The sequence below is a fragment of the Leiobunum rupestre genome, chromosome 11, assembly GCF_980474605.1.
Source record: "Leiobunum rupestre chromosome 11, qqLeiRupe1.1.hap1, whole genome shotgun sequence".
NCBI lineage: Eukaryota > Metazoa > Arthropoda > Arachnida > Opiliones > Sclerosomatidae > Leiobunum > Leiobunum rupestre.
The window spans coordinates 46,604,334-46,620,064 of record NC_143394.1 but is presented as its reverse complement, the minus strand read 5'-3'; the positions used below and the strand labels follow the sequence as shown (position 1 = coordinate 46,620,064).

At 37.2% G+C, this 15,731-nt stretch overlaps 1 protein-coding gene across 3 annotated transcripts; it reads left to right on the top strand.

Moving 5' to 3' along the window:
- The first annotated feature begins 401 nt into the window (after window positions 1-401).
- Window positions 402-13,280, top strand: LOC149923047 (uncharacterized). Of its 3 annotated transcripts, XM_090163268.1 has the most exons (5): window positions 402-493; window positions 561-864; window positions 11,075-11,414; window positions 11,495-12,243; window positions 12,325-13,280. In XM_090163268.1, exons 2-5 carry the CDS (start codon window positions 823-825, stop codon window positions 12,886-12,888), a joined length of 1,695 nt encoding a protein of 564 aa, XP_090019394.1. In that variant the 5' UTR covers window positions 402-493; window positions 561-822; the 3' UTR covers window positions 12,889-13,280. The 3 variants fall into 3 exon arrangements, with proteins under 3 accessions (XP_090019394.1, XP_090019393.1, XP_090019395.1); XM_090163267.1 differs by having other exon boundaries at window positions 410-864; XM_090163269.1 differs by lacking the exons at window positions 402-493; window positions 561-864 and adding an exon at window positions 6,983-7,019.
- Window positions 13,281-15,731: the final 2,451 nt, after the last annotated feature.

Sequence of the window (15,731 nt, the reverse complement as noted above, 5' to 3'; positions counted from 1 at the left end):
AACATGAACATGTGGAGCAATGTGAATCCTCGATGGGGATATCCTCACCACAACCAAGTTCAATTTCGGTTGAATGTGTGGGTGGGTCTGGCCGGGGATTGAGTCATTGACATTTTGTTCGGCCAAATCGTCTAAATGGGAAGAACTACAGTTTCTGCCGTGCAAAGCACAAAAGCATTAACGACCAAAACCAAAATATGGAGAAAACCCGCGAAATTCAAACTTTCTTTGCCTTAAGATACCCCAACTTACTTCTTTCAAGTTTATATAGTAGACTTGGATTTTTCAACTCAAATTATATTCTGGTACTAAACAATTTACAGGCCAAACGATATTTCAGAAATATCATTAAAAAATGCTTTTTACCACGTATTTGTTGGACTATTTATGTCTTAAAACGCGAAAGAAAATGCGTCTTGATTTGACTCTCTCTAAGAACAAAAATTTTTAATTCGAAAATTAGTTCAAAATTGAATTTACCGTATAAAATAAGGTGAAATAAAACCAAAATCTGTAAATCGAAAATTTGGTCGTTAATGCTTTTGTGCTTTGTACGGCAGAACTTAGCTCTGTTCAGAATGAAGTTGCGGATGCTTTGGAAGACATTCCTCTGACCCACTATGGACGTCTTTGGTTCCAACATGACGGTGCGCCCCCATATCAAACACGATCTGCTGTGGAGTATCTTAATGCTGCGTTCCAACGAAGATAGATTGGAAGGAATGGTCAAGTTCCTTGGTCTCCAAGGTCCCCAGACCTCAGACCGATGGACCTTTTCTGTGGGGCTTCATCAAAGCTCATGTGTATGCGTACAACTGTCAGATGACCCGCATTCCGTCGTCTGCTCCGCTGTTTTTAATAGAAGTGAGGATTTTGGAATTTTAATAGGCTTTAGATTATTCAGTAATAATTGTATTGGAATAAAAATGAAAGGGTAATGATTTAATTTATTTAAATAGGAAGTTCGCTTTAATGTTGTTGCATATATAGTTTGTATGAAGGTTTAAATAGATTATAAATTTAAAAATGCCTATTCAAAAAGGTGTAAGCTTTGACGAGCTAAGAACGCTAGGCCTAACGTCGTTCGCTAACATTGGGTACGTGTTTAGTATTTGGATAGAAATCTTTCCAATACTTGACGCAACGGCGCTTCAAGCGGCGCTGCCGTAAAAGTACCAAGCGCGCTATTTGGTTTGGGGTCCAGTAATTATTCGTCCAAGATTTCGCAGTATTCTTCTTTACAGTAACGAAATTCAAGGAATTAATTATTTTAATTAAATAATTAAATTTTGTAAGTACGCAACCCTTCGGTTTTTATTACATAAATCGTATTCGTGAAATAGATATACGCTGTCCTATAAAAAGAAAATTCAAAGCGATTTCAAACTGTTCATTGCAAATCGGGGTTTTCTGCAAATCCATCTCGCGCTTGTCTCGCTACGAACCGTGAAATCTTTATTTTGGAAGCACATCGCCCACACAGAAGGGCGTTTAATCTGATCAAGCAACACTTTTCCGAATGATGGCGTAGGGAAAGCGCTCGTCTCCGCGCAGTGGGTCACGAACTCTGGAATGGAGTGAAGGAGGTTTCTGATGACCTTCTTTCGCTGGCAAGATAGATTTAAAAAAAGCCGCGATTTTTTATGACTTTTAAAAAGCCCAACATCAACATCACATTCCGAACTTTAAACGTGAACTGAACCCGAACAATTTAAAGGCCCCCGGGGGCCCCTTTTCACGGGCCAAAAATCGTTTCATTTTTCCAATTTTAAAGAAAAAAAGCTGTTCCTTTTTTGGACACGTCGTCTTGACCTTTTTCAAGGTCATTCTCGATACTTTTTTCCCATAGAAATAGTTTTCATGTTTTTGTTTAATGCGGTTGATTTATACGCGTTTATAAGGTCATATTTAAGTGGTTTTTTTCAAAGAGTTTGTTGACATTAATATATATAACTGATCACTTTTAAAGTTTGTCTAGAAGATAAACCTTTGTCAACCAAAACTTAAAGGGAGTAGAACCCTTCTTGTTTGGTAGGGTACGCCATAGCTTCTCTCTTTTCTCGCTCATGGCGCTAGTCTAGAACGAGAGTAGAAACACCCAATTCTTCTACCAGAGGAAGCGTGCCCGCTCCGAAGAGGTTTTCTCACTTGAAACCTTTATTCTTTCATATTTAGTATTTCTGTTTTAAATGCACCCTTAATTATATATAAACAACAATATCCGAGCTATAAATTAATTATTTTCTTTATAGTTTGGATATTTATTCAAATATAATTTATTAATAATGAGGCACGTGGTTTTAGATTCACGAAAGGCGTTCTAGTAGATATGATAAAGCATAATCAAAGCGGGAATACTTTTAGTGGGATAATTCCTCAAAAACCACTACGTATAACACGTGGTTAGAAAAATGAGGGGAGGGAATTATGTATTGCCCCAAATTCCTGAAGAACTTATACTCCCTTTAAGATGCGTATAATACGTGTTTAAAAAATATTAATGCTACACATGATTTTAAAAAGAATCCTTATTTTCTTCTCCTATCTTGTACATGTTTTTCTTGTATTTCATGATTTTCATCAATATTTTTCATCTATTTTTACCATTCAACAACTGATGTAATCTTTTGACGTATTATATTTTAAGAAAGTATTGGAGTTTTGGTTTAGTGAAATATTTCCTTCAGTTGTAGTTGCAGTTAAATAACGAAGAGTAAAGGACCGAAAGATTCTAGGAAAACAAAATTGCTCTATGATAATGGGGGACCCGAAACCAGTTTCTCGATCGGACCCCAGATACCTTAGTTACGCAACTTACGCCACTGTTCATTTGGATAATACAAATTGTTGAATTTTGAACAGTGAAAAAGTGACCAATGCATAAACTCAACTGGCTAAAAGCGACTAAATTTAAAATTGAAAACCTTTTACAAACAAGTTATAAATTTTTGCGTCTAAATTTTTTTTAAAATTAAAGTAATCTAAAATAAGGGCATTTTTTCAAGCTAATTTTTGTGAAATTCCGGCGCGTGACAGTCTCCCCCCAGAAGAGAACGTGGTCCGGTGCTTTACAAAACAAACGCTTGAAGAGTGACTTAAATGGGTCCAAGTAAATCTAATTCCTTTCTTAATCCTCAAATTATTCGAGCATAAGAGTGTATCGTCCAAATTATATTTTGCGTGGAGCTCTCCCCCCCCCCCTCGCTTTCCACAAAGCAACGTACCGATTTAAAATTACTTTTCCTGTCGAAGATATTTTCTTTTTAAGATCTGGAAACCCGGTTTTAAATCTGGACCCAATTTTATCTCTCCCTGCCCCCCCCCCCGACGTCTTCGGCTTATGTTTTCGGTTCACCTTCTGATAACAACACCCTACTCGTTATCATAATTGGAAAATAAAACCAAATATATGCACTTAAATTTTCGATTTTATAAATTAGGGAATTAAGGGTGAAATTTTATCTTTCTTATTTAATGCCATATTTGGGTCTGCTTAATTCCTTAATTTTAATTTTGAATCAACGAATTTAATTCGTTCATTTAAATTTTAAAATGCGAATATAATTCGTTAATTTAAATTTTAAAATGCTTATTTAATTATTTAGTTTAAATTTGAAGAGGGCTATTTAATTCATTAATTTATACTTAAACGATAATTTAATTCTTTAATTTGAATTTGAAGACGCGAATTTTACTCCTTAAATTGAAAACGGGAATTTAATTCATCGATTTGAATTTGAAGACGCAAATTTTACTCCTTAAATTAAAAACAAGAATTTAATTCATAAATTTGAATTTGAAGACGTTAATTCAACTCCTTAAATTAAAAACAAGAATTTAATTCATCAATTTGAATTTGAAGACGCAAATTTTACTCCTTAAATTAAAAACGGGAATTTAATTTCTCGATTTGAATTTGGAGACGTTAATTTTACTCCTTAAATTAAAAACGGGAATTTAATTTCTCGATTTGAATTTGGAGACGTTAATTTTACTCCTTAAATATATAACGGGAATTTAATTCCTCGATTTGAATTTGGAGACGTTAATTTTACTCCTTAAATTAAAAACAAGAATTTAATTCATCAATTTGAATTTGAAGACGCAAATTTTACTCCTTAAGTTAAAAACAAGAATTTAATTAATATTTTTGAATTTGAAGACGTTAATTATACTCCTTAAATTAAAAACGGGAATTTAATTTCTCGATTTGAATTTGGAGACGTTAATTTTACTCCTTAAATATATAACGGGAATTTAATTCCTCAATTTGAATTTGGAGACGTTAATTTTACTCCTTAAATTAAAAACAAGAATTTAATTCATCAATTTGAATTTGAAGACGCAAATTTTACTCCTTAAATTAAAAACAAGAATTTAATTCATCAATTTGAATTTGAAGACGCAAATTTTACTCCTTAAGTTAAAAACAAGAATTTAATTAATATTTTTGAATTTGAAGATGTTAATTATACTCCTTAAATTAAAAACGGGAATTTAATTTCTCGATTTGAATTTGGAGACGCGAATTTTACTCCTTAAATATATAACGGGAATTTAATTCCTCAATTTAATAATAATTATGAATTTATGAAGCCATTAACTGTATTTTACTTCTATTATAACTGACATAATTATTAAGCTTTAATAATATTATACTGTCAAAACTTAATTTAGGATATATACGTTTATATTTATAAATGCTCATTGGTTGTTAAGAATATTTCTAATCATCTTCGGGTGCTACCTTCGAAAATTTAAAAATGATTTCATTCGCGATTTTATCTGTCAAATTTTAAAATAACTTTATTAATTATGGTTTATCATTGAATAGTAGCGTCAGAAAATGAGTTCGTTCACTTTAGCTGGTAGCTAAAATAAACAAAATTTTCAAACATAAAAAGGATTTAGTATAGTTATGTTTTTATTAATATTTAAATCTAGAAATACCCACTCTGCGTGAAGTAAGAATTCGCGGGGCCGGTTAACCGGCAGATATAAATAAACAAGCGATTTTCATCCGCTCGACAGGAGATGTTAATTTATCGAATAAGGTTTTGGAATTAACTGGAACTATTCTATTTTGGAAAACAAATTAAATTTTTAAATTACCTAAGGCTTTTGTATTTGATAAGCCACATATTGCGCGTAATTTTCTCACAAACTAAAAATGTACACCCATCGGATAAAAATTGTAAATTTAGAAATAATCTGCAGGTGCATTATTACCTTAAGATAACGGCTCAAACAAAAGAAATTGTATTTATCTAACAGCACCCTTTGTTGAAATTCCTTATAGTCTATAAATAATACCTAATTTTTATTTATATTAATCTCGCGGTTTTATCATTACCGCCAACCAAATGGTTGTTTCAAACCCCTAACGTTTTCCTGAATTGTATAAATTATGTAGCAGAAGCTTTTGATTATAGATACGTATACCGGTAAAAACCTAGTGATGCGCGTAGTTTATCTAATTTGGTATACATTCCCTTAAAACCCGTCTTCAAAGTCATTTTCGTACTTAATTTTAGGGTTTATAAATCTAATTATATTTTTAATCTAGGGCCTTATCAGGGTGAAAACTTAACGTATTCCTGACGGATTTAAATGCTCACTATATTGTAATTTTTTACTCATTCAGTGCGCGATAAACGTTTATAGATTATGTTGAATTTCAGAATATTTATTATTAAAATTACGTAGACGTAAATAGTTATAAAATTTACCATACATTTAACATGACCATTGTTTACATTCGTCAAATTTTAGATTTAACGTATTGGAAGTGACTAAGTTTAAATAAATTTAACGCGGGAAGTGTCGAAATTTACATTGTTCAAATTATACACTTATTGTATTTTAACATTAAGTTACTGAATTTAAATAAATTTGACGCGGGAAGTGTCGAAATTTACATTGTTCAAATTATACACTTATTGTATTTTAACATTAAGTTACTGAATTTAAATAAATTTGACGCGGGAAGTGTCGAAATTTACATTGATAAAATTTGATACAACCTATTTGAATATTAAGTGACTGAATTTAAATAACGTTCGGAAATCATATCCTGTTTGCATCGAGGCCTAATGTAACGATTATGCTAATTACGAAACGAGAGTAACAATGGTCAATGTTTAAGTTAATAACTATAATTATTATAAGATTAAATCGTTTGTCTTAAACAATACGCTTCTACGTTCTTAAATAGCCAATCTGTATGTCGACGAGAGATTCATCGAAACTGCGCTTCGTGAGCTACCACCATAAACTGGGTCTCGCTACTTTTCAATCCCCTCCGACTCTCCGTCGATGATCGATTCAAATCGGTTTCGCCCCCACGCGTATCACGCAAATAAGATAAAAATCATTGAACTTGACCGAGAGATAATTGCGACAAAAGTTTATTTTTCTGCCTCAATCGAGCAGAAGAGAGGGAAAACGCTTTTTGATCGGCCTACTTCGGGGTCACCACTCGAGAAGAAACCCTCATCACCGCCCGCAACACTAGGCCAAGTTATACGAAGAATTCGCAAACTTTCAAACGTAAATTTAATTGAGAGGGGGGGCGTAACCTTTTTTTCTTCGGATCCCCGTGGAAAAAAAAGCGCGTTAAATAGAAGCAGGTATTAGTTGATGAGGCGATTCTAGAGGGAAATGAAAATATTTCTTTCTAAATGGTCCAATCCTCGCGCTTGGTCGAAAGGGTTGTAAACGTCTGAATGGGTTTTCGAGTCGGGATTTTTTTGGAAGGGGGATTGGCAATCCCCCCCCCCTTGGGTGAGTTTTTTTTTGGGGATTTCTCGAGCTGGCCTCCTTCGTCGAGATGGGGGGAGGCTTGACTGCGCGTGAGGAGCGAAGAAAGTACCTCATTGGAGAAGGGAAAATTTGCGTCCCACTTTCGGGAGAAATCAAGATGGTCGCCACTATTAAACCGGCCATCGCGGACCAATTTAGCATCATAGTTGTTTAGCAGGTACATCGGATCGCATCGAGAGAAAGACATGATGATTCGCGTAAGTTATTTTATCGATACGCTTTCTTCGCGGCGTCCGTTGTCCAGCCACTTTTGGATACCCTGTGGATTAATATCGCGTGTACCGCTACGAAAAGGCACTCGTTTATCGAGGATTATTACAATTGCGTCCTCAAATCTTGATTTCGATGTCATGTCAAACGGTGCAAAAGTTCGAAACCACGCATTTAGAAATCGCTTCGAAACGATTCCAACGTAGTTGAATCGACTGTGGTTACTATAAGTCCAATGTTAAAAACGAGTGCCTTTACGTAGCAACGTGCTCAATTTGCAATAGGCCCTTCAATAAAACATCTTCAAGGAAATCGCCAAAAAGTAATATTTCCGAGAGCCAGGACTCGAAAATTACTGTTTATTTGGTGTTTGTTGAAATAATGAAAACTTTTCACCTGTGCGGTGCAGCTTTTTTTGACGTATTAAAGCTTAGCAAACACACGACATACTGTTTACAGTTTCAAAGTTTCCATTATTTCCACAAGCACCAAATAAACAGTAACTTGTAGGTCCTCGCTTTAGGAAATATTACTTTTTGGCAATTTCCTTGAAGATGTTTTATTGAAGGGCCTATTGGTTTTCTTCTGTGGTGGTTTCTATGGTAGTATAAGGTTTTTATAAGTGGCGTAATTTGTGAAAAAAGAGTTTCAAAATAGGGAGAAAACAATTAAAATATAGTTAAAAACCTAACTAATATATTGTGGGTTAATATGTAAATTTTTATTGATATGACGCATTTCAGTTGAGGTTTATAAAATCTGGCTTAGACTCTGATAAGTAAGTTGTAAAAACTTTCAAAATTATTTCCTCCCACGGTACAAACTACGCCACTGCTTGTTTAACAACGTTTTTCCGTAAGACAAAATGTTTGGATAGACCATACTATTTTAGTTATAAAAAGTATTGTCTTTCCAATATAGATTAAGCCACTTTCTTGAAAACGTCTAGGAGGAACTTGTAACGGAGATTAAATTGTACGCAATTGTTCACGTTTAGAAGGGGTGGCTTAACATATCTTTTGTTTTTTGATCGTCGTTGGTTTCGTATTTTATTTCGCTTTTTGCATGTTGATTTTTCCATTCCCGTACATTATAATAATATACTTTTACGATGAGTGTCAAGGGTTTGTTTGTATAATTTTTGCACCGTAATATGAGTTCGTGAACCCAATCAGTATAACGCGAGACAGTAGGATAATAATGGAATCTCATTAACTTAGGGGGGCAAATGCCAAAATCGAGATTGAAGTATCGCGTGACACGCAAATTACCTCCGTTAAAAGAGATGATTTCCTCTCTTAAACCAAAGCGACAATTTCTCTTAAGAAAACATTCGTTCAAATACCGGTTTCGTAATGATTTCACTGAAATAGTGAGGATAAGAGTAAATCCCGCGTTTAGGGCTAGATTAACCATTATGCAAAATAAAGACTTTGCAAATAAAAAAAAAGGTAGAAAAATTATTTTCCAATTATTTATATTTCGAATTAGGCACCAAAGTACTTAGGCCCTCAGAAGGTCCTCATCCAGCCGTTACGTTTGTTGAAAACAAGCGAGTAGAAGTTGTAAGAAACGTCGGAATTTTTAGTAGGTCTCGCGAACTCGTTGAACCCCCGGGTTACGACTGTCTTCGTTCAAGGTTGCTAAAATATGACGGTAAACTGCAAATTAAGTCCAAGTTGCGTAAAAATAGCAGCGTTAGGGTGGGGGTGGACGCGGGGTGTTTTTATTACCCGTAAGAGGTTCAACAACTCCTGGATCAAAAGATTCGCGTTCGTGACCTAGAAAGAAGAAAGGTCGGTGGCAACGAATCTTCTTCAAACGTTCTGTTCTAGCCAGCAGCGGCTCTGACTTACGATAAAAACTTCCTTCAAACGAAGTCTCTCTCGGGTAATTTGTGTCAGGAAGATTGAAAATTAGTAGCCCCGCAGTCAGAAGATATAAATTCTAGGACATTCCTTCAACCCCCCCTCCCCAATTCACCATCATCGCGAGAAACTAGTTCCGTCAAGTTCAAGAACGAGAAGATGGCAAACCAATTATCGTACCTGACCCCTCTGGTCTTTCTTTAACAGATTAACTATATTAGACAGGCGTATAGGCTACCGCGGAGAAGCGACCATATAGGTTATCGAAACGTTAGATGTACTTTCGCAGGCTCGAGGACATTTTCAATGGAAACAATTTTCCCGCCAAACCGCGGAAGCGTACAGCGCTTCACGACTCAATATTTACCGCCCTAATTACTCCACCTGAATATGTAAACATATATACAGTTATTTATAGACCATATTTTCCCCCTTCCTAATAGTTTAAGTAAGTCATAGTATATGACGTATTTAACCAAGAAACAATTTCTTCCGAAACGAACGTTTGAGAAATCAACAGGAAGCTGCAAAGGTACACGTTTCGTACGCGCAACTTTATCAGTATAGGTGATAAATATTCATATCCTAAGAGTTATATAATATACTTTTGACACTACTATTTGAAAGACGTTTACCGTGGATTGATAAAACAAAAATTTCGGTACCCGAAACTGAGAATAGACGCTTAAATAAAAGCTGTTCAGCGATTTGCCTAGAATTAGTAATACAGAGAGCCAGGAAATGCTTGTAAAGCGCGCGCTGCTTAATATTTTACTACCTAGGAGCAACAAGCACGAGGTGAATGCGGCTAGCATTTAAACACGCTAAAGGCTAAAGCAGTGTTGTGTACAAATTTCATTGGACGAACCTTTACGCTGAACGTTTTACGGAAAGGGGGAAGACCATTTTCGAATTTTCCCCTTCCGACGGCAGCAGGTGCTAAAGCGTCTAACCAATGAAAACTGTAGGCAAGAAAATGCACCACTTTTGATAGGTTGCGTTCTCCTTGTGTGGGGTGCTGTGTTTGTTGCTCCTAGATATTTTAATAAAGGAAGGCTCGTTCAATTTCGCACGCGCCTTCTGAAAGAGAAACAAGTTGGCAAGCCAAAATATACCTCTCCTCGGAAGAGTTTTTAATTTTCATTGAAGCGTAATTGTATCCGTGGTTCTGCGGTAGAACGCTCACCTGTCGTTCAAGAGGGCTCGGGTTCGAATCCCGGCCGATTAAAAAATTATACTACACCCAATGACAAAAATAGGGCGCTTTTGGAAAAACCTTTTCCCTGATTCTAAGAAACTGCGTACGCAGTGATTACCCTTTGCTCCGAAAATGCGAACGCGTTCGCAGGCCTGACAGACAGACCCACAGACAGACAGACAGACACGGTGGTTGTATAACCCCTCCTAGGGTACAAAGTCCCCTCGGAGAGGTAAAAATGCGCGCGCTATCAACTTTAGCCCCACAAAATTAATAAAACTAACTTTAACACGTGACTATTTTATTCAGTCGCTCACGCATGCGCGTAAGGGAGGATATAAAAAGAGAGCTACATTTATTGAAGCGCCTATTTTCTATATCTCTATATTTTAATCCGTTCTATTCTAATAAAGCGGCGCCCTAGATTTGGGTTGCAAATTAAAACAGATTCCAAATGGCTTTCTCGGGCGAACTCGAATCGATTAAATGTAACGCTGGCTCGAACGCTTTCGTGACTTTACTAAGGAGCTAATTTACGCGGGTGAAACTTAAAATATAATTTCACGGGCCGATCTTTAATGGACATACTTGAAGTTGCATGAGGGGCTGTACTGACCGCTTGTGGATTTCGTTTCGTAAGCCACGCGTGACGCGATGATTTCTATTCCACATCTGGCTCTGGTTGATATAATAACAAAAGGATAAAACCGATAAATACCAATTGAGAACGTATAAAATGTTCTTCATCTGTATCCGACAAGGCCTTAAAAGTATCAATTTCACTCTCGCGATTCGCTCGGTCGCTTCCTAATTCTGGCTCCAGCACGCGCGTCTAGTATCGTTTCGTATGGCACCAAATTCTACTTTTGGTTTTCATGGTTTATAATTTACACGGATATGTATGGTTTATTTGGAGTAATTCGATTAAAGCGTCTAATTTCTTTTTTTTTCTTTTCTATTTGTTGCTGTGTAATAGGCGGCTTTGCCTTTGGTTATTCTACTAGCAACCCAAGGTCACGGTCAACAATGGTTGTTTTCCAACATTGGAAATTTCAACCCATTGGGTGGACTCTTCGGAGGCGGCGGCCACTCCGAAAGTTTCGTCAGCGGAGGCGGTAACTTTGGCGGGAATTCCTTTACCGACGCCGATTTCCCCATGGAGACATCCGGATCAGAACCTCAAGAGGTTTTCCTCAGGACTGTCTTTATGCCATTCTTCGGACAACAAGGAGGTGGCGGCGGCGGCAATGGTGGTGGTGCTCGTCCACCTCCAGGCGCTATCTTAATTAGGGGTCCACCTCCCGGCCATCATCAGGGTAAGAACGCTGGTGACGGATACGGTGATGGTTTTTGGAACGGGTTATCGTGAGCCCACTCGAATTATTTACTGATTTAGGTGGTCAAAATCGTCCCAATATCCAACCGGAGTCTTTGGGTAGCGCCCCATTTCCGTCTTTCACCAACTTCAACTTGGAAGGACCTTTCTCGAACGAGCAGCAAGGCAACGGACCCAACCAGGAAGGCGGCTTTCACGGACCTTTCTTGGGAGCGGATTCGATTCAAGGCCCTCCGCCCAACTTCAACCCGGAACATCCCAACAACTTCAACCAGGGACCTCCTCCAAACTTCAACCAGGGTCCACAACCCAACTTTAACCAAGGTCCACCACCCAACTTCAATCAAGGTCCACAACCGAACTTCAACCAAGGTCCACAACCCAACTTCAACCAAGGTCCACAACCCAACTTCAACCAAGGACAACAGCCAAATTTCAACCAAGGCCCACCTCCTAACTTCAATCATCAAGGACAGCAACATAATTTCAACGAGGGTCCGACGATAAACCTTCCTCAAGGACTTCCGTTCCGTATCGAAGGACCATTCCGAGAAGGCCGATACCCCGACAATCAAAATATCCCCCACAATCTTCCTCAATTCCATCCATTCCAACACCAACAACATCACAACAACAACAACAATAATAACAATCAAGGCTCGCAGGGGGCTTCCAGTCAACCGCAACCAATTCCAATTCCCGTCAATGGAAACGTCATCCCTGTAAAGGTTCAACTACCTCAGGCTTCTGGTCAACCAATAATTCAAAACGCTCTTCTACTGCTTGTTCCTCCTAACATTGCCCTTCAGGTATTTTTCACTTCGTTGATAATAATTCTCCATAATTAAACAAGTCAAATATTAACAAAAACGACCTTTTTTATTTTAAAGGGAGGAGGCACATTCCAGGGCAACTTGGCCGCCGCCGCCGCCGCTGCTGGTCGCGCCGCGATGCAAATGCAGCATCAACAGAATCCAGGACAACGTAAGCCCAACATCGAACACGGTTTCCGACCAATTCAGAACCATCCCAACCACCAAATGGAATCCAGCATCCAGTACCACCAGGCCCACGACATTCCCCAACACGGCGGTTACGTCCCCTTCTCGCCGGCCATGCCACATCACAAAGTACTGAAACCGCTTCAAGCCAAAAAGTTCCTCGCTTCCAGCGTCAAGGCAACGACGTCTCAGAAGGGCAGCAACCCAGAAGGATCGTCGACGAATCACAAGAAGTACGTTGCCATGACGTCCAGTGACGTTAAACCTCGACACGGAAGCGAGGTCTTAAAGAAAGTAGTCAGGGTACCCACTTCCGGTCATCAACACCATAAAGGCAGAAGTATGCCGCAGTCCGTAAGTACCGTAACGGCGGAAGTTGGCGACAGCAAAACGGCTGAATCAGTCAAGATCGAGACAACGGCAGCCGCTGGAAACAAGACCCAAACTGGTTGAGGGACGCGTTATAATTGCCAATACGAAGATTACTTCATAGATCTCTTTAAGAGGTTACACCATATTTTGTATAGATGACATTTTGTTTACGATTTTTACGAGTTCAAAATATTGTTTTGTATCATATTAAGCGTTCGGCCAAACGTGACGCTCCATCTCCACTCGCGTGAAGGCTTTGTTCTTGCTTAAGATAACATTTCCCCCACGTCGTCTATAGTTACGCGTACTTCATTCGCTGGCAGAGCCGGTCTGATGTCTACTGTTCCAAAGTACAATGCGGGCGCCAGTAATCCACCACTTTCCTGATTTATGAGCGTAAAACGGCGGTGTGTGTGGCACCCGCGGATCTAGGGATCACATTTTTGAGTGTAAATGAGTGTGTGCATTTGGTGTGTATATAATTCGTACAATTACATCCGAAATTGTATCGAACTTTTCATATATAAAAATAAAAATATCATTATTAAAATGGTGTATTATTTTTTTCTTGCAAACATTTATTTGTTTAAACTTTTTTCGTTAAAATTGTTCCTTGTTAAAGTATTTGTTTATATTTGTGTGTTATACTAGTGACGTCGTATTTTTGCTAAACCTTAATATGTTAAAAAAGATACCTAGTTAAAATTAAACACTTGTTGCATATACCGTACAGGTGAAAAGTTTCCATTATTTCAACAAGCACTATGTTAACAGTAACTTGCGGGTCCTGGCTCTCCGAAATATTACTTCTTGGCGATTTCCTTAAAGAGGTTTTATTTAAACGCCGATTGTCTACTAACCTTTTCCTTTATTCACAGAGACACCATAAGTAACATAAAATTGTTATGTTGGATATGGTAACACTAAATAAATATGGAAATAACGTCATTTGGAAGCGAAACGTCAACCATATTGTACTTGGGATATCCTTCGCTCACTCTCTTGTTGGGGGACAAGGCTAATCTACATTTAAATTGAATATAACCTCAGGTATTTGTATTTGGTGTGGAACACCAACGTTTGCAGCTCTGGCCACTCTTGGCTTTAAAAATGTTTGGCATCACTGTACAGGGAAATTTGAAAAAGTGAAGGAGTTTTACATAATGATTGCTTTGCAGGTTATATTCCGTTTAAAGGCCGACTACATCGGTATTCTGCTTGTCACTGAAGGTTGGCTGACTGCATTGCACATGTACCATGCAGACAGCTATCTTACAGCAGTAAAAATCCAGAGTAAACAAAACAGCTATATATAGTCTGCCTTTATAAAGGTGTTTAAAAAACTAACTGTTACTTGATAAAATTAGCGAATAAGTAGATTAGTCCCTTATGAAAAGGAATAATAAAGCTAAACCCTAAACAAATTTGGAGAAATTTAAAAACTTACTTTATTTAATTTAATTTAGTTTTTCACTCGAAGATATATTTGGTCCGAGTTTCGCGCCTTTTTGTTTGCTCGAAGACCTATCGGTACGAGCTATTAGTAAGTTTTTAAATTTATTCAAATTTGTTTAGGGTTTAGCTTTACTATCCCTTTTCATAATGGACTAATCTACTTATTCGCTAATTTTATCATCCTTTACAATGCAGCAGTCCATAGGTGGTTCCTTTTAACTTAACTGTTACTTGGCCAAATAAGAACAGGTTTTATTTTCTGATTAAGTAATTCAATCATTTTTTGTGTATTATCGAATATGCCGAATTTGACTGATCATTGGACCACTCCGTGTGATGTTTTCTCATTTGCGCAGTTGATGTTACGCATATTTTTCCCGATAGAGGAAGATTTTCGCTCATGCTAAATATTTTCAGTGTTTATGAATGAGCTCTAGGCTGACCAACCGGCAAAAAAACCACAAAAGCTATAAAAAAATTGCTAAGTGTCATACTCATTTATTGCTATCTTACTTATGCTGTTACTAATCTGTTTAATATTACCATAAGTACGACATGCATCAATAAGTTCTGCCATAAGTAACAAAATTTATAAAAGTAAGGCACGTTCTATTCTCCTAACGCAATTTTTACCTCTCCGAGAGGACATCCCCTAGGAGATGTTTAACAATCACCGTGTCTGTCTGTCTGTCTGTGGGTCTGTGAGGTGAGCGTTCTACCACAGAACCACCGATACATGTTTAAAGGCCTAGGTTTTCTTCTGCCTGTCACCCTTTAAATTAACTTAGTGGAGTACAAATACCCTGGTGGTAGGCCAACCTCTGAACATGTTGGCCTAATTTAAAGGGGGACAGGCAGAAGAAAACCTAGTCCTTTAATGATAATTCGTTTCACCAATGACAACATAAATCATAACGTGTCTAAGGACTGACGAGTCTCCGCTGGTCGTTATTTACTGTCAGCTAACAGTGAACGTGAAATCTCGAACATTTCTTACTAAGGAGTCAAGGTCTATTGAAAATTAAAAGCTTTGAAAAAAAAATAAAATAACGCCTAATTAAAATAATGTTGAATTTTGTAATCGAACATTAAAATTTGACTATTATAAACACTCACTTTTTTTTCTGAAAGTAGTGTCATTTAAAAACTTTACACCTTAACTCATTTAGGATTATATTTATAGCCATAAAATTAAACTGGCGGTGATGAGTTTCCTGTTCCGATACGCTAATCGCAGACTATAATTTTCAACCTATATCGTTTATTGTCATACTTATTATTTTACGTTACTTATGTTATTACTATATCATTTTCCTCTGTAAAAAAACAACTAAGCTTGCGTTTAATTTTCAAAATTCAACACTTGCTTAAAAAGTGCAAAGTAATCAGACAAATTAATCGCTTTTCCAAACTTTTAATTTTTGGTATTCAACATTTTCTAAAAAAATGTGCGAAATAAACAGAGAAGT

What these genes read in the sequence shown, in the direction of transcription:
- LOC149923047 (XM_090163268.1), top strand. Translation starts at nt 823, where the DNA reads ATGACCCGCATTCCGTCGTCTGCTCCGCTGTTTTTAATAGAA. An exon ending in CTCCGCTGTTTTTAATAGAA is followed by an intron (nt 865 to 11,074) that starts GTGAGGATTTTG and finishes GCTGTGTAATAG; the next exon opens with GCGGCTTTGCCTTTGGTTAT. An exon ending in ACCTCCCGGCCATCATCAGG is followed by an intron (nt 11,415 to 11,494) that starts GTAAGAACGCTG and finishes TTACTGATTTAG; the next exon opens with GTGGTCAAAATCGTCCCAAT.